The 27,870-nt window shown below is 47.6% G+C and overlaps 1 protein-coding gene across 4 annotated transcripts in view; it reads right to left on the reverse strand.

Annotated features, from left to right (window-relative positions):
- The window catches only part of Extl3 (exostosin like glycosyltransferase 3), a 92,127-nt gene that overhangs the window by 12,955 nt on the left and 51,302 nt on the right, over positions 1-27,870 (reverse strand). For 2 of the 4 annotated variants that reach the window (XM_021181876.2, XM_021181878.2), the window contains exons 2-4: positions 15,590-15,685; positions 10,947-13,552; positions 2,180-2,307 (exon numbers count right to left, since the gene is read on the reverse strand). In XM_021181876.2, coding sequence (XP_021037535.1) covers positions 2,180-2,307; positions 10,947-13,094 — 2,276 coding nt within the window. In that variant the 5' untranslated portion in view covers positions 13,095-13,552; positions 15,590-15,685. The remainder of the gene's footprint in view (positions 1-2,179; positions 2,308-10,946; positions 13,553-15,589; positions 15,686-27,870) is intronic. The other 2 variants (XM_021181877.2, XM_021181879.2) reach the window with 1 other exon arrangement.

The raw sequence follows: 27,870 nt of genomic DNA on the forward strand, positions 1-27,870 counted from the left end.
ACGTGGCACACCCATACAAAGGGAATCAAATTGTTGCATGCTACAAGACAGACGGTTCTAGAAACACAAGGCTGAGTGGAGAAGGCTGTTGGGTTTTGGACCCAGGGCAAGAGACTAAGGTGCATTTTTTATATACCAAAGCAGATCTTGCCTCCAGGTTCTTCCACCATCCCTGAGTCCCTACCTGAAATACCCTGCTCCCAACCTTGAACTTTCCAGCCCAGGGGCCTCAGAGGCTCCTCCCTATATAATCAAGACATTTTGAGTGCTTGCACTCACCGGTGCTCGCTCGCTTGCTCTCCCCCACCCACTCCCACTCCCGCTTCCCTCTCTCTCCTCTTCCTCTTTCTCATGCCCCTTTCTTTCCACCCTCCACCCCCATTTCCTATGGTGACTTCTCTGGCCTTGGTCCTTGGGGCCAGTGAACTCATCTGCCCAAGAACAGCTTCCTAATAAACCTGCCTTTAATATCATGGCAGCTGAAGCATAACCTATCAAAAGCCACTTCCAGGAGGCCTTTCATGTCCACAAAAGGTAATCCAGAGACATGAAGTTTCGTGGTTGCCTAGAACTTAGGAGCTGGCAGTGACAAAGTCACTGCTGATTCACTTTTTCAGTGTTGGGATTAAAAGTGTGTGCGACCACCGCCAGGCACTGATGTTTTCTAAAATGGATTGTACCAAAATCTAGCCAATTCTAACACCTGGATGTGTGAATGGGATTGTATATAGATTATGTTTAATAAGTGTCAACAAAACTTAATTTCAAGCAAGATGTTCCCCCTGGGCATTTCTCCTGAGGCAAGTCTACAGCAGCGCCCAGCTAACCCGCTAATTCATGCGTGTTTGTAGCTGACGTTATTTTCTGTGATGGAACAGGAATTAAGAATACATTTTCCATAGTGGCCCCTTACGAGCCACAGTCAATGCCAACTTCTTAAAGAGGTTCTGAATGCTCACCCTCTGGTGACCTCACTGTGGACCTGAGCCCACACACCAGTGATGACCCTCTCAGAACCCCTAACCCTCTTCATTCTCTTACACGCAGTGTGCCTCGCTAGGACATCTAAGGCCCCAGAGCACTGCACTGTGAACCTGAGAGCAGTCCAGCACAGTGGGAGACAGAGTTAAGCAGGCATGCAAGTCCACCCCAGCTGTCTGCCACTGCTTACAGCTTTATCTCTGGTGTCTAAACTCACTCCTGTAGATCACCCATACAGCTACAACTTCCACACCAGGCCCCAGGGTAGCACTGTCCGCCTTGTTCATTATTTCCATTAGACACAGCTCTGGGTTGTCTGGGACTGCTCTGACCTCATAAGGAGACTCACCCCTTGGTGAATCTGTAATATGATGGCTTTACTAGGAGACAGTGGAAGCCTAGTTAGAAGAGCAACTTACTGGGGACATGTCCCTGAGTGGACTCCCTGCCCCGGTCCCTTCCCATGACCATCCATTTCTCTGATTCCTGTCTGCCATGGCACAGAGAATCTCCTCTCCATACCCTCTCACCACCACGCTGTTATGGCCACAGCACCCACTGACAGGATGTTTCAAAACCCGAGTCAAGTAAGTATTCCCCTAAGTCACTTCTGTCAGATATGTGACACAGAGAGTTAACTAATTCAAGGGGGTTTATGGAGAGAAACCAAGGTTCCTCGGTAATTCCCAGCGCACACGTGGATGTGGGCGTCATTTCTACCACCTCTGCTACCACCTCCTCCTCCTCCCCTTTTCTCATTGGACCCTGGTTCTCCACCTCACCTCCACCCCGGGGTCCCAGTTCTCACAAACAATCCTTCTCCTTCCATCCACCTAGGAGTTAGTTCTCACTCCTGCAACACCTCACCTCAATTCTTGGCCAAGGAGATTGGGTTTAAGGATGTTAGACTTGCAGGTTCAGGAGAGGCAGTAACCCTCGCCCAGCCCATTTGAGATTCTCATCTACCTGGCCCCCAGAAGAAAGAGCCTACAGGGATCAGAGCAGCTCTGGAAAGGGCAAGCAAGGATTAGCCCAAAGCACTGAAACCTGGGACCAGCCCTACCCGGTGACGCCCTCACAGCTCAGAGTTTCTCCTCTGACGGCAGCTGGGACGTTCAAGTGCTTGGGGTTTTTTGTTGTTGTTGTTGTTTTTGTGTGTTTGTTTTATCACTTTAGTGTTTGAAAAGCAGTCCCTTACCGAAACCCAAACATGATTTCATCATGGCGGAGGTGAGCATCATCGTCGATGGACAGTATGGCCTCTGTCTCAATCTCATTCCAGGGCAAGAACCGATTGTTCAAACTGTTCTTCTCAGTACGGACGACCTAAAAGGAAGGGGGGAAACATACAAGAAATCAATGCGACATCAAAAGTCTCAAAGTGACTTTCAATCTTACCAACAACTGGCCTGGTGGCTTGCCGCTTGCTTGTGACATCTAGCATGTGCCTTTCAATGACACTGCCTCCATTCAGAACACACAGGGGGATGGATCTCACTAACCATTAGGTTAAACCTGTTTCCCAAGAGAGCACACGTGGCCATATACATCTGAAGCCAGATCCTAGCTCGGATCCACCCGACTGCTCACAAAGTTTAAAAACGATGCTTAGAAATACTACTGAGTTTGTCTCATTTCTGGCCAGCACCACCCCATCCCAAGCCTCTAGGGGTTAAACCTTTTGAGAAGATTGAAAGTGTTCATTCCCCCTTTGTGGAGCCCACCTGCAGTGTGGCCATCACCACCTGCAGGGTGGACTTCACCACCTGCAGTGTGGACTTCAACACCTGCAGGGTGGACATCACCACCTGCAGTGTGGCCATCACCACCTGCAGGGTGGACATCACCACCTGCAGTGTGGACTTCACCACCTGCAGGGTGGACTTCACCACCTGCAGGGCGGCCATCACCACCTGCAGTGATAACTAGGCATATAAAGACTGTCCCTTTATTCACAAAGTGTGTGTGCACAGAGCTGATTTATCTTGATCAGGGAGGCATCTGTGCTAGGTCTTCGGAGGGAGCGTAATTTTAGTAGAAGGATGGAAAGAAAGATGTTTTCAGCCAGGAAACTTGGCTGAGATCATGGACGTGTGGACGTCCAGATACTTGGTGTCAGGAGGAGGTCGTCCTCTGTGCAGGGGAGATGGTGTCGTGGAAGTGAGAGGGACCATTCCCTGTGAGATCTTCTTTGCTTTCTCAGAGTGAAAATAATATTTCCTCATTAGTTGGACTAATAGCTAAGGCGCTGTGGTTTGAGGGAGATGTCCCCATAGGTCTGGCTCCCACTTGGTGGCTGTCTGGGAAGTTTAGGAGGCATGCCTACTGGAGGATATGTACCAATGGTGTGAGCTTTAAGAATTCTGGCTTGAGTCACTCTGAGTTTACTCTTGGCTTCCTGCTCTGGGCCAGTATGTGAGCGGTTAGCTTCTCCCCAGCTGCCATGCCCGCTGTCTCACTTCCCTGCGGAGGCATGACAGTGCCTTGTCCCTCTGGAACCATAAGCCCAAACAAACCTTTCACTCTGTAAGCTGCCTTCGTGTCTGGGAACAAAAAAAGCTGCTAACACTGTGCTGTGAACAAAGGGAGCTATCACACTCCCTATGACCCCACTGAGACTCCTGGTTTTCCTTGAGGGGAGGGTTATGAGAGAACACCTGCTCCCGCATCAGCATGACTGTGGAGGCGGTCTCAACTGGAACTGCCTAAAGCCCTGCTCTTCACATTCCCAGGCCCTTGTCTGCTAAACTCCTGCCAACTTTGCAAATGTCTTCAACCCAAAGCCACCATTGAAAATGTATTATTAATCCCTGTTCCATCACAGAAAATGATGTCAATTACAAATGTATGTGAAGTAACAGATGAGCTGGAAGGCTGCTTTAGACATGCCTCAGATCCACAGCTGTTCCAGCCCCATCAACACGAAGAAGGAGCTACGCTACTCCAGGTGGCAGAGCCCAGCAACAGATTCAAAAACTCACCTTGTCCCAAGAATATCTAACCAGGGAAGGAAGGAAGGAAGGAAGGAAGGAAGGAAGGAAGGAAGGAAGGAAGGAAGGAAGGAAGGAAGGAAGGCAGGCAGGCAGGCAGGCAGGCAGGCAGGCAGGCAGGCAGGCGCAAAGAAAGAAGCAAAACAAAACAAAAAAGCCTGGGTTTGTAGCCAAGGTCTCCTAAGCCCAGATTCAGTGGTAACAAAACACAGAGGCCAAGTTCTGGTCAGGAAAAAGAGTGGCCTCTTACCAGGCAGAGACTGTCAAACTAGGTTAAAGGAAAGCAAGAGAGAGAGTACTACAGTAGAGGGAGAGGACAGAGCACACAAGGTACTGCTAGGTGGTAGGAGGCTCACTTAGAGTGTAAGGTCCTGGATTGTGTCCTCAGCAACATCAACAGGGATGGACAGATGGACAGATGGACAGATGGACACACACACACAGATCTAGGAAGGGAGACACCAAGCCCTTATTTTCAGCAGCTTTTGCTCCCCAGTGAGTGAGAAGGTGGCCATAAATGACAAGCCCCAAAGGCAAGTTTAATGATGGTAAAAATCCTATCCATTTAAATGCGCCCAGTTTCAGATAAGTTATCAGGTGATTGTGTGGCCACCTGAGACACGATGGGACAGGGTGACGGCTCACTCAAATGGCCTGTCTTTCATTCACTCTCCTAGCATCCCTTGTGTTCACCCATAGCACTGTATTCAGGCAGTTCTGCAAACACAGCCCCTTTTCGCCCCAGCAGTTATATAGAGAAATTCAATTTCCCAGGCTTCTCTTCAAGATTACCAGTTCTGTGAATTCATTTCCAGCAAGATTATCAACAGAGCCTGAGCTCTTGGTGACTCAGAGCCAAGCTGCAAACTGTGAGGACATTGCCTGGATCTCCAAGCCACCAACCAAAGCCTCACTTCCCAAGAGCCCCAGCAGATGGCTCTGTACCAGTGCAAAGAGAGCAGCACGGCTGTGGAGCCTATCAGAAAAGCAGTGAGAATTTTCACTGACAGTGTGAACCTGGTGGTTCCTTGGCTGAAAGCTAAACAAACTGCATTTCACAGGCGCCAAGTTACGGGCCCCACACCACCACTTGAGACAGTCCTCTACATTATCCTGGCTGTCCTGGCGCTCACTATGTAGACCAGGCTGGCCTCTACTCACAGAGATCCTCCTGCCTCACCTTCCAACTGCTGGGATTAAAAGGTATATGCCAGCACAGCTGGCTCCCTCCTTATTCTTTAAAAGACCTGACTAGGCTAGACCAGAAAGCCAGGAATCAAATAGCAGACAAGCTCTGGACTGGATTCACAAGCAAGTTTGTGCATAAGTTCGCTGAAGTCCATCCCTGAGATGACTGTCAAGAAGCCTAAGAGGGAAGATGGGGGAAGAGCTCTGACTCGGAAGCCAAATGGGGAGGTTTCAACCTTCAGCCCAGCACAGGGGAGGTGGGAGCAGGAGGAATCTAGGTGCTCAATCACTAGACGGAAACTCAGCAGCCAACCATTGCGGGGTTTCAGCAACAAAATCCTGACAGAGACTTAGTCATTCCTAAATGCACTGTACACAGCTCTGCTCTGGTCTGTAGGAGTTTGCGAAAAGCATGGCAAATGTCAAAGACACGAGCCAACCGAAAGGAACTTAAAAAACATGCCCATTTTTGTTGGCGTTTTGTTTCAAATTACAACAGTACTGTCCTCCACCCCAGCCCCTAGGAGTGGCTGTTTCTTTACATTGTGCCAGGAGGTATACGACGTACTTGGTGTTACACTTTGTTAACTCAGAAGACAAGCTTTCAAATTACTGCTTCAATTAGGAGGCTGGCATTGACCAGAAGGAATGGTGCACATACTGCCTGCCTCAGAGATGTCCAATGCACATCAAATAACCGTAAGTAAGTAAACGGAACCAGGAAGCGGTCGGCTCTGCTATCACAAATATTCAACGCAATGGGAGTGGTTAGGAATGGCAGGGGTAAGTCAGGAGGCCCCTTAGTATTTGCTCCGATTTATTTTTTCCTCTTGCTGCGCTGTTCAGGCAAGCCCTGAACTCAGTGTGTAGCCCAGGCTGGCCTTTAACATGCAGTCTTCCTGCTTCACCTATGTAGCCCAGGCTGGCTCTGAGCTTGCAGTTCTCCTGGCTCTACCTCTGGATGCTGGGATACAGCATCTCTTGGCCTACACCAAGAGAAACTCTCAGGAACATTGGCTTGCTTCACACGGCACATTCCCAGGTCAGCTGGCCTTCTGTCACCATCCTTCAGAGAAGCCCAGACTCCCGTCACATCCTTCTTCCCAGCACAGGGCAGTGGCCAGGACAGCAATCCAGACCTAACACTTCACACCATTAAGTTCACACTGGCTCAGCCCAGCCTAACATCCTCCGGCCTCTAACAAAGCCTCGAGCATAGCACACTTCCGTAGCCAGCCTTGTCATCACACAGGCACCAGACGGAAACAGCGGCTACTTCCTCTGACTTAAAGCAGACCACAGAGCTCAGGAATGAATAGCTTGAGGCCTAGGAAGCCGCATCTATGTATGGAGTCTCTAACACATGAGCATCAACATCAAAGAGCTGGAGAGGGGGCTGAGGGGGTGAAAGGGTGGGGAGGGGGGAGTCGCCTACTCTGTGAACAAGGGGGAGGGGCCAAGAACAATCAAGGGGGTGGGAGTTGAGAGTAACACCATGAACTCATTTTCATTCATAACTACGAGGCTAACATGCACAGAAACGGTGGCTGTCTTAACTTATGAGGCACGTCTATTTAAAGTCTTAAAAGCAGTGCTGATGAAGCCTGTGAAAACATTACTCAGGCAGCACAAAGCAGAGGGCAGCCTCCAGGGAGAAGATGCACACAGAGACCGAGCTCACAGAGACCACGCTCAGCACCTCAGAGAAACCGCTGAGACAGCTCACAAACGGGGCTTGGCAGACACCCCTGTCCTAGTCTGCCGAACTCGGGACCAGCTGGATTACAAATGGCAAGTTCCAGCCCTAACAGCAAGCCTCTGCCTTCCACACAGCGCCACTGCCTAAAACCACTGCATCTTTAGACTGGCACGGCCTCTTCCAGCTTTCCTCACACTTTGCACAGTTACTTTACAATCCTAGTTTTATATGTGACATATTTATATTGTTTACTCATAAGCAATCATATGCCCTTTAAACATCTACAATTCTTGCTTATTACACTCGTGAGTCCTGGCAGCTTTCAATCTTCCTGTGAAGCTCATTCCTGAATGGTAACACTGATGAAGGGAAATGGGCAAGCCACCCAGACACACTCTGGAGAAGCGGTGAGGATTGTCCCCACTGATTCGCCGCCGTCTGGTTTACATGTGATATTTTAAAGAATAGAGTGCAAAGAGATTGAGAAAATCACACACATTGCATCTCTGAGGAGTGAGCTTTTGCAATGCCCTCTTGGCTTCCAGGATGCACCATGGAGAAAGCCAGGGAGCGACAAGGGAAGAAGGATCCTGAGGCAGTTCCTGCCCAGCTCTCTTCTCTGTACTAACAGGCCATGTAGGAAACAAAGTTAAAGGCAGGCTGTTGGCAAGGCACACTATTCCCCAAAAAGAAGTCTCCATGTTCAATTCCAGCACCAGTCAGGACAGCAGAGGACACTGAAAGCCAGCCTGGAATCTTGGCAAGTCCAAGAAACAGAAGTGTCCCTTCCACTGCAGCTCAAACCTTGAAACACCACAGGACATGCCAAGAGACTGGCGAGTGTCCTTAAAAGGCCATTCTACGATTTTCTACAGTCTCAAATAAAGTTGACTGGATTTTTGGTGTGTCAAAAAGGAAGATTATCTAGAGCAGTGGTTCTCAGCCTTCCTAATGCTGTGACCCTTTAATACAATTCCTATGCTGCGGTGCCCCCCCCCCACCATAAAATTACTTTCAATGCTACTTCATAACTGTAATTTTGCTACTGTTAGAAAAAAAAATCATAATGTAGGTATTTTTAGAGATAGATGCTTGCCAAAGGGGCCAGAACCTATAGGCTGAGAACCACTGATCTAGAGGTCTCTGCTTCTGGAAGGGCAGCTGTCAAAATCAATCCCTACAGATGACAACTATAAAATCTAGACAAACTTTAAAGACTCCTCAAAGAGATGCTGAAGAGACAGCTCAGTGGTTAAGAGCACTGGCTATTCTCCCAAAGTACCCAGGTTCAATTCTCACCACCCACATGGCAGGTCACAACCATCTGCAATTCTAATTCCAAAGGCGCTCGCACGCGCTCTCTCTCTCTCTCTCTCTCTCTCCCCCTCCCTCCCATGCACGAACGCATGCAGGCAGAACACCAATGTACATAAAATACAAATAAATTACTTTAAAAACAAAACCTCTTCAAAAGAAAATGAATGACAGATGCAAGGGAGCTAAGACTCAAGTAGGGTCGAGGCTGAGAATGCTTTGCCCTGAGGTGAGGCCAGACCTGGCTCTAAAGGGCAGGTGGAACACTGGGGGGAAACTCAGAGTCTTTCTGTCTTGAGTACCAGGAGATTTTGTGGGTCCCTGAAAGGAAAAGATTAAGAAATACAGAGAAGGGAGGGAGCTCGGTGTGTCGAGTATAAACTACCCGACTCCTGCCCATTCCTACCCCAGGTACTCTGACCCCTGCTCTCACAGAACAGGCAAACATAAACTCAACAAACACTGGAGCAGCCATCTAACAGCCAAAAACTCTCCCTTTGTGTCCCAGCCAATAAGCCACCCCCCCCCCCACACACACACCCACACGCACACACACACAAATACCTGTACTTTCAAATAAAAATTCCAGGAGAACTAAGCCATGGCCTGAGATAAGCTACAGACACCCAAACATGCCGGGAAAGCTTGGAAGCAGCTGGAGGAAACCGAAACTTACACATGGGGCAATGGCCTGAGAAACCAACGCTGCACACCCAGGTGCGGCACATCCAAGTGCAGTGGAGCAGCTGTACAGCGTTGTCCCCAAACTATCAGGAGCTCTGCAGGAGACTGGACACCCAATCCCTTGGCACGGGGATGCTCTTCTTTCTTTTTTAATTTCTTTGTAAAGATTTATTCGCTTTATTCTATGTGTGCTTTGCCTGAATGTATGTTGGTATACCATGTGTGTCCCCACTGCCTGCAGCAGTCAGAAGAGGGTGTGGGATGCCTGGGAACCAGAGTTATGGATGGTTGTGAGCCACCATGTGGGTACTAGGAACAGAACACAGGTCTTCTGCAAGAGCAACAAGTGCTCTTGCTTGCTGAGCTCTCTCTCCAGCCCTCCTTTGATTAGATGCATTAGGCATCTCTCCATCACCACCTCTCAGTCTTCCTACACTCATATGGAGGGCCTCTCAGTAGCCTGATAGCACTGCTCCTCTGCTCAATAGCTCTGGACCTGAGATCTTTTTTATAGAGTGTGAAACCAGCTCCATGGACAGTGGCCATGAAGGTCACCTTATTCCATCGTGATGTAATAAATAAAGAGTGGAGATTTTAAAATGTAAGACCCACCACATGTCCACCCCACTAAGATAATCCCTCTCAAGTATCTATGGCTCGTAAGAGTCCACAGCTGACAGACGTCAGCCTGTATGCCTGATGCCTGCCTGGACCCTGGGCTCAAATGAAGCACAAAGTGCCCAGCATTCTCTACAGCCACATGGATGCTCCTGGGTGGATCCATTAGCCAGGATGCTGACTTGAATCATCTTCCCTGGAGGTGTCGTCTACTAGACTGCCTAGGAAGCTAATTTCACAAAGGACCTGTGAACTGTAGCACAAACAGGCTGTGCTGGCATTAAGGAGGAAAACCTTCCTTAGAGAAGGATTACAGACAAACTCTTGTTGGCGCTGACACCTGCCTTCACCAAGAGGGCCAGCAATTTTAACTGCTGCTCTAAATACCTGCTTCCCGTAAACAGAGAACACAGTCAAAATAGTGACTAGACTGAAATTTTCTAACTTGAAACTCTTTCCTTTTAAAAATAACTATAAAAGACTGCATGCTACTACAGAAAGTATGTTAGGCTGGGCAGTGGTGGCGCATACCTTTAATCCCAACACTCGGGAGGCAGAGGCAGGCGGATTTCTGAGTTTGAGGCCAGCCTGGTCTACACAGTGAGTTGCAGGACAGCCAGGGCTACACAGAGAAACCCTGTCTCGAAAAACCAAACAAACAAAGAAACAAACAAAAAGTATGTTAGAAGAGCCTGTTGGCAGAATTCCTGGCATTTCCAGCTAAGTATCATATTACTGCAATGGGCTGCCCAGAAACCACAGGAACTACTCATTTCCCAACAGATTACAGAAAGGATTAGTTCTGGCAAGTTTGCTGGTGGATTTCAGTCATCGCTTACTGGAAGCAGAAAGCCAACGCTGCTCCACCGTCCACTGTATGAGCAAGTGTGTCTCTCACAAAATAGCATACTTTAAAACAACTCAACAACACCTATGCCTTAGTCACCGTTCTACTGCTGTGAAAAGATATCATGACCAAAGCAACTGTTTTAAGAAAAAGCATTTAGCTGGGATCGTGTTTACAGTTTCAAAGGGTTAGTCCACTATCATCATGGTGGGGAGCACAGGCAGGCACGGTCCTGGATAAGTAGCTGAGAGCTATGCAGAGAGCATAGATGGACCTGGTATAGGCGTTTGAAACCTCAAAGCCCAACCCCAGTGATACATCTCCTCCAATAAGGCTTCACTCCTAATACTCTCCAAACAGTTTGCGTACATGGGAAGGCGCAGCCCATATGGGTTTATAAATAACTAGATAAATGTGCTATACCAGCATGTAAAAGGCCCTGGGCTCAATCCCCAGCACCAGGAGTGCATACATGCGCACACATGTACACGTGCACACACACACACACACAGAGGTACACATATATTCACCTCTACTACAAGGGAGCAAAAATGATAAAAACTAGAGGGGGCATTAAGCGTGGGGTACTATTCCACATAGTAAAACACACTGCCCATTTTATTACCATGATGGGGACACCAATGTCTGGCCACAAAAGGTCCTCCGAGGGCAGCTTGGGAGAGTTCCACACCACCACTACCTTGTTCAGGTAGGGGAGGCCGTTGAGTCTCTCCAGGGAGTTCATGAGCACTTCCTCCCGCTCGTAGGTCAGCATCACAACCGTGAACTGCTCCCGCTGGACATTGCCTCCAAGCGCTGCCTGGAACTCCTTGCCAGAGCCCCCAGCCCCGCCACCGATGGGCCGAAATCCAGTCCCTGAGCCCAGGAATTTGGCCTCAGAGGGCAACACAGGATCAAAGGGTGTGTGGGGAAAAAGATGGAAGGGTCCCGGGGCAGAGTTCCAGCCACGGTAACAGTCTGTGACAGTCAGAGTGAAATTGCGGAGGTATTTAGGTGAGGCATAGGGTGGTTCTGTCTCTACCGGCCCCAGGTCCAGGTCCCCATTGTCAGCCATGTTGGGGTCAGTTCCAGCTGCTTTGCCTGACCGATGGGGGATCTCAGCCGCTACCTCTTCCCGGATGGGAGCAGCTGGGATCTGAATTCGAGTCCTAATCATGGCCAGCACGGTATTAAAAATACTGTCTGCGGTGGAGAAGTAGGTCTCCCAGAGAAAGCGGCCTTGCCGTCTCATGGCCAACAGATCACTGTCTGAAAGACTTCGTAACAGGAAGTGGACCTCTGTGACACGAGGCTTGGGCACTACCAGGGCGGCCTCGTTCCACTGCAGCATGTCGTGGTACGGGAGCTGCACCTGCTCCCCGAGCACCACCGGCACAGCCCCCACCTCCAGGGCCTCGAAGAGCCGAGTGGCACACCCAGATGAAATGAGCAGGCGCGGGTCCCCGGGAGTGATGATGAGGGCAAAGGTGGAAAGCTTCAGTAACTCCAGGCGGTCTTCCCGCTCCCCACACAGTGCCCACTCGGTTGGCAGGCTGGGCTTCGGCTGGTTTTTGCAAGTGAATTCTACCAGCACCTGATCCAGCTTGCTGTCCTGTACGGCCTTTAGGGTGGCAATGATGCGATCGTCATAGTCAGCCGGAGGGTCGCCCTCCATCTCTTCCTCGAAGGAACGGGCCTCCTGAAGGCTAGATCTCAGAGACTCGATCTTCTCACCCTGGAAAGTGAAGAGATATTTCCGCTTAACTGGCACCTGCGGTGGGATTTCCATGAAGTTGGGTTCAGACATAGCATGGACAAGGGGTGACACGACCAAGTCAAAGCCAGCTCTGTACTGGGCAGCATAGAAGGTGGACTGGGCCACCATGGCCCGGCCTGTACTGACGTTGTACAGTAGATTCTGTGTGTCTGACTTCCGGGACAGGTTGATAATGATGTGGTTGTGTCCATCTGTCCTCCAGTGTGGCAGAGAAAACAGCTGCTTTTCAAGGTCGGCAGGCCGCAGCACAGTGGGCTCTTGCATTTCCCCCACTAACACCACATACAGGCAGGCGATGGCCGCATTTTCGGTAACATAAACGTTGGCTCTCACTGTAGCCTGAAAAGCCTGCTTGACCAAAGGGTCCAGGTAGCTCCCAAAGGCAAACTGGTCACTGTCATAGACGTAGACGGGAAAGCCAGACGTCAGAGGACAACGAGAGTAATCAAAGCAGTTGTGAAGGCGGCAACCCCGAGTGACCTTGGGGGGTGGAAGGCCGGCGTCGTCCTTCTCAGGGAGCAGTCGGATGGGCAGGGACAGTTTGGGCTGGTTCTGGGCCATCAGCTCCTTGTAGGAGTGCTCTGTCTGGCTAATGACATTCTTGAGCTGCAGCAGGTCCTGCTTGGCATTCTCTATGCTCTTCTTACAGGCTTCAATCTTGAGGTTCAGCTTGGCAATCTCGCTGTTCAGTTCCTGCCGCTTGGCTTCGAGTTGTAGAAGCTCTTCGCTCACAGACTCACGAATCCGACAGAGATCGAGAACGTGCTTTACCTCACAGAGCTCACTGCCCGCCCGAGGGCCGAAGATACGCTTGCCGGCCTCGTCTGCCTCGTCCAGAGTGGTGAGGTAATAGTGAGCAATGAGGGGGAAGAAGACGAGGATGATGAACAGCGTGAAACTCAGCCATGTCAGCCGGATGCGGTTGGACCAGCGCAGCATACAGGTCTGACCACCGTTCCCCACTCCCCCATTCCGCAACATGGTATAGCCTGTCATGAGTTCACTGTGCCTCTTGCCCACTCTGATCACGTCGGATCGCTCGCCATAACCATGAGTCTGTCTGACAAAACGCAACCTCTTTTCACACGCAAGTTTCTGGAAAGATCAGTGTGCTCCCTGCACAAGGCACCAAGTAAAATGGAAATTTCATCTTCCTCACCGCGATTCAGGTTTCTAACCCTAGTCAGGCAAATCTGAAGTATCAGCTGTCGTCATCAAGTAGAAGAAGGTACCACATTGCTGATGGGATGAAAAGGAAGAGATCCATGGTGCTAACAGCCAGGGAAAGAGCCCTGGACTCAGAGGGACCATTTTAACAGCCATAGCTTTTGTCCCTTGGCTTTGTCGGCCAGCCAATATGCATAGCTTCTATTCAAGTGATGCAGCGGCTGGTAAAAACAGCTGGCAGTCTGAAATGCCAGCCCCATCCTCCATGTCACTACCAACAATCAGGCCTGCAAGAGAAGGAGAGTCTTGTCAGTTTTGAGAAGCTTCCATTCAAAGCTCCACTGCCTCCCCAACCCAGCACAGCTGGTTCTACCTGAGAGCTGGGCACCACATGAGGTGAAGAGAGGCAACACGCACCAACCCTCCATCCTCCCGAACATGAAAGTCTCCTTTTGAACTACTAAGCAAAAACAACCCCAAGAAGCCCAATTTGTTAAATTTAGAGTTGAAAAGAGTTAAGAGAACTCTTTTGAACTTCACCCAGGAGTAGATAAAAGGTATTTTCCAGCTTGCCTCTATTTATCTTCCATTAGCAGACATCAGGCACTCCTTCTTAAAATAGAAACAGAGAGAAGACTATACTTAGAAATGAAAGGCATCGTCCTGTATCCTTCAGAGACAGAACTGTGGCCGGCCTTTATCCTCAGTGACCTAATCTTGTAAAGTGGACATAAGTGCGTACAGACAACAAGGTATTATTATTTATTGTGCTATGAAAATAAGCAGAGGACGTGAGGTACCGAGACACAGGTCCAACGCAGCTTCCCAGTCCTGCTCCCTCACCAAACTCTACAATCCCAACATACAGAAGAGTCCCACCTATATTCCCCTCAAACCAGACAGAGCTACAAGTCAAACTTGTATAGAGTACATACATACATACTAATCTATGCCCACAAGATACTCCAATTTCATTCTTTCACATCTTTACACACACAAAATACTTTCACAGCAAGGTAGGGTGACAGACACAGCCATTCTAACTGGCACTCAGGAGGCCCAGGCAAGAAAGTCTTGAGTTCAAGGCCAGCCAGTATTACACAACAAGACCCACCTCAAAAAATGAAACAAAAGTGTGTGTGTATGTGTATGAGAGAGAGAGAGAGAGAAAATCTACATGTATTTTTGACAGTCTAGCATATGTCTAAAAAAAAAAAAATTCTATCATGGTAATAGCCCTGACCTCATCAAACTTTACTGAGTCTAAGAGACAAGATATAAAACCGCTAAGGAGAGCTTGTCCATCTTGCACAAATCTTCAAATTCCACACCAGCAGGGAGAAGGGGGAGGGGAAGATAGAGACCACCTGCAGGAGCACTCCTACAACAACAACTGTCTCACAAAGGCTCAGCCACTCCCAGCCTCCATCTTTGCTCCAGATGTGCAACTGTTAAAGTCTCGTAAGAGCTCTTCTGTCCTAGAGTAAAACCAAAAGCTGAAGGCAATTTTACCAAGGGTGTCGGAGAGCAATGATCAGGGAGACAGAAAGCAAAACAAATTCGTCCTTAAAATATTAAATGTGGATAATCTACACTTGTTAAATAGAGGGTTAAATAGAGGCTCAGCAGTTCAGAGTGCTTACAGCTCTTGCAGAGGGCCCAAGTTTCGTTCCTAGCACTCATGGGGTGGCTCCTGCAGCAACCTGACACAAACCTATTTACAAAGCCTCTGGCCTCCACATACTTGTGTGCACAAACACTCACTCTCTCTCTCTCTCTTTCCCACACACACACACACACACACACTTAAAATAAAAATAAGTTAGGGCCCGGAGTGGTAGTAACTTTGATCCCAGAATTCATGAGGCAAAGAGAAGCAGATCTCTATGAGTTTGAAACCACCATGGTCTACACAGTGAGTTTTAGGCCAGTTAGAGTTATATGTAAGACCCTGCCTCAAAACATAAAAATAAATCTTCAAACTCAGATAGAAAACTTCTACTCAAACATTTTACATCAAGACCTGCATTTCATCCTTTGTTGGATTGTTTTGTTGAGACAGGGTCTCACTACATAGCCCTGGCTGTCTGGACTATATAGACCAGGCTGGGCTAAAACTCAGAGATCCACCTGCCTCTGTCTCCTGGGTGCTGGGACTAAAGGCGTGCACCACTGCCTGGTTCCTGACCTACATTTCTAAAGCATCCATATTATCCTTTTATTCGAATGTGTGTGCTTCTACCAACCCAATGAGTAGATAAAGAACAGAACAGAGGGAAGACAGACTTCAGGCCGAGAAGCCGGGGCCTTAACGCTCACCCTACCTGGCTGTGCTCTTCCTTTCTCTGGCTTATGTAGCAACATTATGCTTCAACACAGGATTTCTTGAACTAATGGACACCAGAGCTTGTTCTCCTGGTCTAAATAAAGAGAAAACAGAAAGTGATGGTTTGGAAAGTGCTCACTACTATGTAAGGTGCTGCTAAGGACTTAACTAGTCTTTCTGAGAAGGCCTCCCTTGCAGACTCAGCAGTCACAGAGCACACTGTCTGGAGTCAGCAGGTACTACAGACAAGCACAAGGACGATGGGAGTTTTTTTCACAGGCAAACTACTTGGCAGTTGTTGCTTGCTGATGTGCTTGAGAGTGTAAAACAGGATGCTGTAAGATGCAGGCAGAGTACGCGGGCTTGAGAAGCACACAGGAGCTCTTTGTAGGCGAGGCGATCTATAACTAGAATGGAGCTCGGGATAAACAGGAGGCAGGTGTGGAGCATCTGGAGGCATAAATGAACCAGCATCCGTGTGGGCACACCTGTAATCCCACACGGAGGAAGCAGAGGCAGGAGGGGCATGGGGCCAATGCACCTGGGCAACAGTGCTCCCAGTGCACCCAACATACAAGCAGAGTCGACAACAGAAATAAATGTTCTAATGGAAACCGGCACTGGTTCTAAAGGATTTCATTCGACTAACTTCTATCTCATTGACCAACCAATGGCCAACAGTGTGGGCTCTTTACAGTTTGCAAGCAGAGAAAGAAAAAGAAACCCTCAAACTCTCTTCTGTAATTCTCCCATCTAGAAATAAATGGCCCCTCAATGCTTACACAAAGTGATCTTGTGTGGTTTTCAGGGCAAGGGCACTGTGCACCCTGTAATCCTCACCAGCCACAGCATTAGTGCCCACCGACCTGCCCTGTCCCTGCCTACAGCGCATCCTTCACACTGCAAACCTGAGGCAGCTCCTTCTCCCCTTAGGCCCAAACGTGCTTTCTCCTTGCACTGCCCCCCACCGCTCATACAAACTGAGCGGCATGGCTGCCCTTCAGTTCATCCACATAAGTTCTGTGCTACCACGTACTTGCTGCTCTGTCTGAAAAAGTCCACTTTGCCTGCTTGACTCTCGGGCTTCAGGTCCAGTTTCTTTTTGTTTTGTTTTTTGTTTTTTTCTGAGACAGGGTTTCTCGGTGTAGCCCTGGCTGTCCTGGAACTCACTGTAGACCAGGCTGGCCTCAAACTCAAAGATCCCCCTGCTACCTCCTCACTCCCCCCTCCCCCCAGCTCAGGCTCTTTCTTAATGCTCTCACTTTCAAGCTGTCTTCTGTAGTCCCTGGCACTGTCTAACTTTCTGGTATTAACCTACTAACTTTCTTCTCTTTCTTCCTTTTTTCCTTCCCCCTTTCCTCTCCCTCCCCCCTCCCTGCCTTTACTTTTCTTTCTCGCCCCCTTTCTACACTAACCCCTATTCCCTGAGAGCAGGACCCTTTCGACTCCAGTCTTGCTCTGTCGTCATTGTGTCTGCTGCGAGTTAATGAGTGAGTTGTGTCACTGATGGCCATCCCAGTCTCTTCCCTTGGTTTTTATGGTAGGACATTTTTAGTACCCACCCACACCTTTGACTCATGTTCCTTTTTTTGTCTTGGGGACATCCAGTCTTCCTCCTACCTCCTACTTAAAAAGGACTCTGAACAGCTCTCCCCATCATGCTAATGAATCCATCTGCTTCCATGATGTCAAGCGTCACCTATGCTCAGCTCTTCTAGAAGCTAACCTCAACACTCACCTGGCTGCTCTACAGCACAGCGAGGTCCTCCTGGCTCCGGACGGACCTGCCTCTCCTGAGGTGCACTAGTCACTTCAAGGAACTCGTTTTCCAAATATCTCGTAGTTCTACCCATGATTCCACATTCCTCCAGTGAGAAACAATGTGTTATACTCAGAAAAGAGACCTCAGAGCAGCCAGGCCTGGATGGAGCCCCACTCTCAGGTGCTCATTTTATCATCAGAAAGGCAACAATGTCTTTACTTGGAAGCATAAAACTCAGAGACTGCATGTAAGCATACACTTTTGAGTATGTTGGTATAAAAAGTTACAGACTGGCTACAAGCCCCAGTTATTTTTTAATCTCCAGCTCCTACATCTGTGTGTGGTCTCGTGCCAGATTATGCCATTTTTATTGCAATCATAATCACAATAATATACTTGTAATAATGGTTTAGAATTTTAACACTTACCCCTTTTTAATTAATATTCTGCCTTCACCCGAGTCCTAGCCCACAACAATCATACTACTTAATCCCAGATTCTCTACCAACTTACCCTATGTATTACTGAAATCGATATGGGTTCCAGCGTGAATATCTCGCTGGCCCATCCTTCAGGTCTGCAAGCCACTCTTCTACTACACACAGTCTACTGATGACTGCAACCCACCTCACCTTCTCCCTACCTTTCTGTCTTACTTAGAAAGAATTAATCTGTTAACCTGGAATGATGACAAATGCCTGCCAGAGAGGCAGAGGCATGAGGACCACTTGAGTTAGGAGTTCAAGACCAACATGGACAATGTATGGAGACTCTTATTAAAAAAATTAAAATAATTAAAACTTTAATATGATGATACCAATAAGTAAACCACCTCTGCTCTCATTTCCACCAGGCTATCATCCACTACAAATGTGACACAGCCAAGGGGCATTTGCCAAAGCCAGCACTATGCTTTCTGAATCTTCAACCTCAAAGACTATGAGCAAGCTCAAGCCATGCAAAATCTCAGGAGGATGAGGACAGACCTCATCAAGTCCACCTCTCGCTGAAGGGCTTGCGCAACTAAAAGCTGCTAGCATAGAGATCAGGAAAATGGCCGTGCTAAGTTGCCCATGCTCTGGTGGATGGCCCTCTACCCATGCACAGGACAGCACTGACTGGACTCTGGGTTATAAAAAGAGGGCATGAAAGCCAGGCGTGGTGGCGCACGCCTTTAATCCCAGCACTCGGGAAGCAGAGGCAGGAAGATTTCTGAGTTCGAGGCCAGAAGAAGAAGAAGAAAAAAAAAAAGAAAGAAAGAAAAGGAGGGCATGAAGCTGGAAGGAGGCAAGGAGTTGGGTGGGTAGTGGGGGGCTGATAAGATCAAAAACTGTACATATGTATGAAATTACCAATGAATAAAAAACTGAGCCAGATAAGCCTCCTTATTTTCTACATTACATAACCTCAAGTGTTTTGTGACAATGGAAGACAGACAGACAGTAGTGTATTATAAGTAATCTAGAGATGCCTTAAGCACATAGCATAGGGATTCTTCTCTGTCTGTGGGTCGCTAAACCTTTGAGGGGTTAAACAACCCTTTCACGGGGTCACCTAAGATCAACGGAAAACATGGATATTTAAATTACGATTTGTAACAGTTGTAAAACTACAGTTATGAAGTAGTGAATGAAAATGATTGTATGGTTGGGGGTCATAACAGGAAGTACAAACACCATACCATTTTACGTAAGGAACTTGAGCATCTGCAGGTTTTATAATCAACAGAACCTAATACAGTCCCTCTCTCATACTAAGGAGAACTATATTTTATCTGTCTTCTCTAATGGTTACCCATAAATACAAAGCATGACATTGGCTCCCTCCGCTCAGAGCTGCATGGTAACCTGCACCAGGCACATGATGACCCATGTTAGCCTTAGCTCACAGTGCTCACCAGGCTCTGGCTGGTTTAGGTTTGCTCATGTCCTTGCCCATTTCTTTGCTGACAATATTTTGCTCCCCTCTGTGCTGCCTTCATTCCTTCGGGTTGGTTTTTCCCCTCACACACAATTTTCCTTCTCCACACTCAATCAGACAGCGGGATCAAATTGCCTTACACATATGGATATGCTGGAACGTTCTCTATACACCAGGCTGGCCTCCAACTCAGAGATCCACCTGCCTCTGCTTCTGAGGGCTGGGATTAAAGGCCGGTGCACTGCGCAGGGCTCCAATCTTACTTTTTAAGAGAAGGTCTCTTAGCAACCCTGGAGCTGTACTTACTGACTGGCCCCAAGGATGCTTGCACCTCTGCCTGCCCAGCACAGATGCATGCCACTGCATGTGGAGTCTAGGAGTGCTGGGAAGCAGACGCAGGTAGAAAGCACTTTACCCACTGAACAAGCTCCCCAGGCCCATGCTCTGCTGTTTGAAAAATCAGTTTACTTGTAGGGTTTTTATTTGGAGAGGAGTCGCTGAACTTTCTGAATCTTAGGACTCATGTCGCTAACCTAGAAGTTTATTAATTGCACTCTCTGGATATAGTCCGCCTCTGTCTCCCCTTGGGTCTATACGTGGTGCCTGTCAGAGCCCATTCCAGCCTCCAAACCTTCTCATCTCCTTTACAATTTTCACTTTGCCCTTTGTGCTGCCTTCTGGCAATTTCTTGGAATGGTGGCTTGGAACCCAGTTCAGAGGGATCTGATGCCCTCTTTTAACCTCTATGACTCCAGGCATGCATGTGGTACACACATAAACACATATAGGCAAAATATTAATATACATAAAGTAAAATGAATCTTTAAAAAATTTAAAACACTTTTAAAATGTTGTTTATTCTTAGACTGAAAACTATAAAAAGCAAGACACTCATGGGGCACAGTGACATATACCTTTAATCCCAGAAGCACCTGGGAGACAGGGGCAGGTGGACCTCTGTAAGTTAAAGGCCAGCCTGGTCTACACAGTAAGACCCACACATACTCACTCATACACACACATTCATATTCATATTCTCTCTCTTCTCTCCTCCCCTCCCCCCTCTCCCCCATCACCCCTTCCTCTCTCTCTCACTCTCCCCTTCATATGTATAGCCCAGAAGCCAGATGCAGCCTACAGGCATGGTCGTCGGTTCTCCCCTCTGACTACCACTACTCACCCAGCACTGGGCTTTCATTCTGTCAACTATTCTGCGTCTCCAGGAGCCCCAGAAGGCCCAGAAGACAAGTACGTACTCCTTGTCTTCCCTGGCTCACCTTACTGTAGCCGCTGATTCTTGCTTATCAGATGGCAGGTTGCTTCCTTTGTCATCCTGTATCAGTCACTCTTTGGGGTTGTTTATTTCTGAGAAACCTATGGGCACCCATCTAGAACGGTCTGTTGGACAGATAGCCCGGCTTTATTATCGGCCTTCTGTTTCATGTCAATTTCTCAACCTAGAGATTCTCGACACCACACAGCAATGATAAATGTGAACACAGAATCCACAGACAGGAAAACCACAGCCGTGCTTTCTTGGTGGCCCTTTCCTCCTCCTGACAAACCACAGGCCAGGGTAAGAGAGACATCTGTGTGCCTGTGGTAGAGGCTCTCTGTCCCATACTGCTTCCCTGAAGATCTATTCTCTCAACATGGTATCCCAATCCTACTGCTCACAAACTCCAGAGCTTCTCCTCATCTTTGAGAAAGTACAAACAAGCCCAAGTCACTAACACTGACCACCCCCTCGGGTGAGGCCACCCCAGCCTACTGACCAGATCCTTAGACTCTTAGCCCCTGCTTCCTACCCCACCCCCACCCCCACCCCCACCCCCCACTTGACTGCTTTAAAGAGAAGTTACCTCTCTCTGGACTGCACAACACAATATAGATTCTAAAGGGGAAACACATATGTTGTTTGCCAAAGGCAGAGGCTTCCCTTACCCACGCAGACATGCTTACAAAACTAGGACACCGTATGTTCTCTTTTGCAACCTGATTTTTCTTTTCACTTCTATTAAGAGCTGTTAAGTCAGACATGGTGGCACATGCCTGTGATTCGGAAGCAGTAGAATCAAGACTTCAAGGACAGGGCTGAAGTCACAGCTTATCGAAGGACCCAAGTTTGGTTCCCAAGTCAGCGGCCCACAATGGACTACAGAACTCTAGGACCAGAGGATCCAAATGTCCTCTTCTTGGATTCTGAAGGCACTGTATTCACACGCACACAGAGACACACACATATACACACAATTCTAAAAAGTAATAAAAAATAAATTTTAAAAATAGTTCAAGGTTGGCTAGAGAGATGGCTCATTGGTTAAGAGCACTGACTGCTCTTCCAAAGGTCCTGAGTTCAATTCCCAGCAACCACATGGTGGCTCACAACCATCTGTAATGAGTGCCGATGAACTCTTCTGGTGTGTCTGAAGAAAGCAAGAGTGTACTCATACATAAAATAAACAATCTTAAAAAAAAAAATTCAAGGTCACCCTTAGCTACACAGCCAATTTAAGGTCCTCCAGAGTTTAAAAAAGAAAATAAAACCCCTGTTCTCCTACCCTGAGACATCCTACCACAAAAGCACTAGCAGTTAAAACATTATCCCCCCACAGGCATTAGTAGTTGAATACCCACCCACAGGAAAAGGCCTTGCACTAGTGCAGCCCTTCTGTGTGCTAGGTAAGCACCAGGCAGATGCTTCTAGTTTCCATAACGATCAAGGCCTTCCTGAGCATTTCTGCATAGAGCCAGCACGTGTTTCCATGTACAGCTAGCTGCTCAGTTAGAAAGAATGTCTTGCTATTTACTAAATCATTGTTTACTAGGAAGAGGATCATACATTTCCAAGGAACAGAATCCAGGCTTCCACTTACCAGCACTCACTGGTAATGGTGACAGGTGGGTAGAACTCAGTTACCTCTTAGCTCACCACATCTCCTATCAGCTGTCTGGTCAAAGCTAGAAGACCAGGACTGGGCAAAGAGGAAGGGACCCAGAGCCATCTGTCCTCCGTACTAAGTGGAAGTTAAGAGTATGGAAGAATTCTCTCTCTCTTCTCCCAGAGAATGATAGGGAAACATACTCTACCACTAGAAGAGCCACACCAAGCAGGTATAAAGAAGAAAAAGACTCCATATACAAGCCACTATAAATCTTACAGATTCCATAGAACTTCCCAACTACAAAGGACAACTGCCAAATCTCTAGACTCCCATTAGACTCGTTAGAATTATTTGGTTCAAAACTAAGGTCATTACTTCAACAGATTATTCAACCCGATCAGAAACTCTTTAGAGAAACTGAATTTTTTTCCTCTCTAGTTTTTAAAACTGCCTCAGAGAGATGGCAGCTATCACTAAAATACTCATCAAACTCTCAGCTGACACTGTCATCTCTAGGCAAATGTGACATTTACAGCCTGTTCTCCTGTCACCTCTTTCCCTGTCATCTATTCCTACGCCCTTATCACCTCCTACTTCCTCCTCTGTCACCTCCCCATCATATCACCTCCTTTTCTTTGTCTCCATCTTCTCTTTGTCTCTTTTCTGTCACCCCCATCACTTCCTCCTCTGTTGCCTCCTTCTTTCCTCTACCACCTCTTCTCCTCTCTGTCTCTGTCTGTCTCTCTCTCTCTCTCTCACTTTCTCTCTCACACACACAAACACACACACACACACACACACACAGCCCTGTCACCTCCTCTGTAGCTACCTTCTCCTCTAGCATTCCTTAGCATTCAGCCAGCTCCTGAATTGGCAGGAATATTATTCTGCTCTATCAGGACCTTGCTTTTAAGAGTTTAAGATATATTCATATCCCAACCATTCTACTTGACTTTTCTTCTTTTAAGACTAAAGCTCTGAGTCGAAGCTGGGCATGGGGCTCATGCCTTTAGTCCCAGCACTGGAGAGGCAGAAGTAGGTGAATCTTTGTGAATCCAAGGCCAGCCTGGTCTACAGAGCAAGTTCCAGAACAGCCAGAACCACAGCTACACAGAGAAACCCAGTCTGGAAAAACAAAAAGAGAATAAAGCTCTTGTTTTCTAGGATACTTTGGGACATCTGTTTACTTAGATCTGTTTAGTGTCTTTCAACAGTTATATCCTAACAAGCTGGGGAGGGTGAGGAGAGAACAAAGAGGACGTGGAGGAAATGATTTCAAGACACTCACCAGATGTGCCTGTTCACTTGGGTTGCCCTTCCAGGTGTTGCCAAGTGAAACCTTGCATGTGCTTAATATGGCTCTCAATAATTGTGAGCCAACACTTCCCAAGTGCTCCGTGTGTGCCAGGTTAAGTCTATACATTCCTCAATACACCACCTTAATCATCCAATAATCACACAGGTCGATGCCACTACACCATGTACACAAGGAAGCCAAAGCACGGTGTCCACTACAATGTACTTACCAAGGCAGCCTGTCTGATTCAGGTTGCAACCATTGTGCTAAACTGCCTGTGACACTCATCTAAGGCAGAGAGTCGCATGTCCCATAGGCATACACAACAGGATGATGGCTACACCCTCCATGACTGTGCTCATGCACTATATATAACCACACTGATTAGAGCCACGACTCTCTTCAGCTTTACAGTGTTTCTTTACTAAAAGAGAAAATGATAGATCAGTGTATCTTTACCTGTGCACCCAAGACCTACCTACGTATCCACCCATACAGGACTATTTTCTTTTTCCTATTTCAGCCAAAATTGCCTCATCGAGCAGGAGAATTCTATCACAACCCAACACAGGTTCTCTACACATCCTGACCGTGGCCATGAGACCTGACTTTTTTTTTGAAGGCTGCTGGCAAGTGAATCAATGTAATTAAAGCCAACTACAGAAGACAGCTCTGCACCTAGACTGAAGCAGAAAGCCAGCAACAACACGGCACCCACGGTTCCTTCACCTCTGCGGCGCCAGGCACGCACGCTCCAGACAACACAGCCCGCACTATCGATCGTTTCAGAAGCCACTTGGGGGCTCCCATTATTTCTGCTTTACAGACAAAGATGTGGTAAATCGTGGAGGTTAGGAAAGTTGTTTAAGACACTATAACCAAAAACTGTGGAGCCAGACACAAGCCAGGATCTGAGGGACCTGCACTCTGCACTCAGCTTCTCACTCGCCTACTATCTGTCTCCTGGCAAGAAATACTCTGTTGCTATTTCTTTTACTTGGTAAGTATGTATCGTTTTTGTAATTAAAAAACAAACAAAAAACTAGGCCTGGCAGTGCACTCGTGTAGTCCTAGCACTCAGGAGGCTCAAGCAAAGGACAGCGAGTTGGAGGCCAGCCTGAGCAGGACAACAAACAAGAGGAAAGGGAGGTGGGGAGACAGGGAAGTATTTTGTTGCAAGCTTTTAAAGTGTGTCATGGTTGACAGTCCAGTAAATAATGTGATGATTATCTAGGGAGGGGGGACAACGACGACAGATTTCTATGACTAACCAGAATAAAAAAGTCCCAGATGAATTTAAAAAGAAAAATTGTCACAAATGAACCATACGAAAAGGAAAACATGCCTGTCACCTTAGCTCAAGTTGAACATGGCTACTTTTCTAGGAATCCAAGCAAACGCACAGCGGTGCACCCACAGAAGTTAAACACACAGCAGTTAGCACACCCACAGGAGTTAAACACACCTGACTACCTGTGAATCAAAGGACTGTGTGTTGGGGGCTGGGGGGATGATCAAAAGGCTCTGGTCTCATCTGACCAGAGTTTAAAAGGGAAAAACATTAAAGTGGTCAAAGAATAAAGACAAGAAGTTGCTAACTGAAAGGGCCGAGGGGAAGTCAAGCAAGCATGTTCCAGCCAAACAAACTTTCCACCAGTGAATCAGCAAAGGACTGAACAGTACCCAGTACTTCTCAGAATCTGGTCCCATGCCTTTTGGAACACAGTCTGGCAAACGGAGGCTGTCCTGACCCCCAGCTCCACTTCCAGAAAGCCTTAAGAGTCATGACTAGGAAAACAATGACCCGCAAGAAGCTCAAACGCTAAGGTGAAGTTCAGAGCACTGGGGGCCACACAGGTATGGTAGGTGTTAGTTACCTGTGAGCGGTGATGAAACTCCTAACTTTTCCTAGCTTTAACTCAACAGTTTCACTTTCTAGGGCTAGATTCTAGGTGATAAAGACCTATACACAAGCTGTAAACACCTCAGCATTCTTCCTACAATAGATACAACAAAACACCCAGAAAGCTGCGTACAGCTACATGTAAATATGATCTTACTTCTATGGACATCAGACTGCAAACTTCTCAATAATTTTAAGATGGGACACAGTTACAATGCTATATTAGTGGTAAAATAACATTCAGAACCATGTATGTGAATGGAAAAATACTCAGATGCAAAACACCAACTGTGGCTCTTACAAAGCTAGGCAGAATTTTTGCTTTCTTCCTATTTCCCTCCCTTCCCCCCCCCCAAAATCCTAGCACTTGAGAGGCAGAGCAGGTGCATCCCTGTGAGTCTGAGGGCAGCCTGGTCTACATAGTGTATTCCAGGGCAACTAGCGTTATACTGTAAGACCTTGCCCCAACCCCCACACAAAAAAAATTATAAATAATTTTTTTAAAAAATTCCATGTGAAGCAGGCTAGCCCCAAACTTATGACAATCCTCCTGCCTCTGCCTTTATCTCCCGAGTGGTGGAATCACAGACCTCTTATGTCTTTTTCCCCAAGCATATTTCTGAAAGTGAGAGAGACGTGTGGGAAGGAAGCAGTTTAATAGGGTCTCCAGGTGTTCGTCTGTGGTGTGACAGAGACTTAATTGATCCTTCTAAGGCTTCCATTTCTCAAGAACACGGGACTTTCCCTTTCTTCTGTGGCCCGCATAACGGCTACCATTAGTACCCTGGCGCTGACTCGTGGTGAGACACAGAGCTGAAGCAAAAGCTGGCTTACCGGTTTGTAAACCAGCTTGTGACTCTTGAGAGCAGAATTCTGCCCTTGCTTTATCACCGGCATCTTCTGACTCACCAGCCCTTCAAGGCCTCCTCCTGACTCCTAAGCTCTTGGCACCTTTTGGGTTTGGGGGCAGAATCTATGTAACCCAGGCTAACCTCAAACTCCTGATGACCCGGGGATCACAGTCACCACGCCCTTCTTCACCCTTCCTAACTCCTAAAGGGAACAGCTCGAGTAGCTGGCCTTCGTGTCCTCCAGACACTAGGACTTGACTGACAAGCACCTTGCCCATGAAATGCCCAGATGGTCACATGGTTTGGTTTGGTTTTTTTTATTGGAAGAACAGATGCCATTGTGTCAAGTGATGACACCAAGGCTCCAGACCTCCGTCCCACCTCACTTTCCTTTTAGCACCCCTTCCCCACCCCACCCCTACTTTCCATGGAGTCCATTAATAACAAGTTTGGGGCCTTATCTACTGTTTTCTTCCTCCCAAGACACAGTGCTCTGGGTATTTTACAACTAAGAAATAAAGGAAGTCATGCTGAGAAGGGTCAGTCACGCCTGGGAGAAAATCCAAGATACAAAGAGCTATCAGCTGGATTTCTGCAGAGGAAATCCAATATAGATAAAGACAAAGCACACACTTTGATCTCCAACTGCATGGGAATGACTGCATCTAGCTGAGCAGGGGCCGAGGCACTGGCAGGTCAGACTCCAGCTACTGCCATCAGTGCAGCAAGGACAATCCAACCACTTAGGAAGAGCCCATTGCCTTGAATTTGGTTTTCCTTTTTTAAAAGAACAAAAAACAAAGCAGAGGGTGGGTGGGGGAGTGAAAGGCAAAAGTGTCCTCAGCACTGGTGCCGAATTCTGCGACCTGTGCTGAGAGCCACGCCGAAGGAAGGCCATGAACTGAAGAGCAGGGGCCTCAAAAGCTGGCAAGGGGATTTTAAAACCTTCAAATAAGAAACTGCTGGTGGAAATGGAATGCTTTGTGTACAGCAGAGGCCTTACGAGTCACACAGACAGACAGACAGACAGACAGACAACTGAAGTTGGCCAGGAAAGAGAGCAAAAATGCAGAGTCTGTCGACACCTATGCCATTTGCTGTCATCACATGGAAGTTAAACACAAACCAACGCTACAACCATTTCCTCAGAACAAGACAAAACCAGTGATTTTTAACACAAAATCTGCCTGTTTCTAAATGCTGGCTTCTGCATAAGGTGCAAGTCTTACTTGATTCAAACCACCACCAGCATGTAGCCTGTGTCATAGCGACGAAGCAGACACCGTGACTGTCTCCTCACAGTTGCAATTTTTCTATGCAGTCCGAAATGATGACACTTGGGAGACAAAATAAACAGCTGGATCTAAGAAAATACCTTCTGGCCTGAGTCAAAGGTTGGGATGGTGACATCGCTGTAAGAGTTTAGATGCAGGGCTGGAGAGATGGCTTAGCGGTTAAGAGCATGGACTGAGTTGAAATCCCATTACAGATGGTTGTGAGCATGGTGGCTCACAACCATCTGTAATGAGATCTGATGCCCTCTTCTGGTGTGTCTGAAACAGCTACAGTGCACTTATGTATAATCAATAAATAAATCTTTAAAAAAAAAAAAAGAGGGGGCTGGTGAGATGGCTCAGTGGGTAAGAGCACCCGACTGCTCT

This window comes from Mus caroli, chromosome 14 (genome assembly GCF_900094665.2).
Source record: "Mus caroli chromosome 14, CAROLI_EIJ_v1.1, whole genome shotgun sequence".
Classification (NCBI taxonomy): Eukaryota; Metazoa; Chordata; class Mammalia; order Rodentia; family Muridae; genus Mus; species Mus caroli.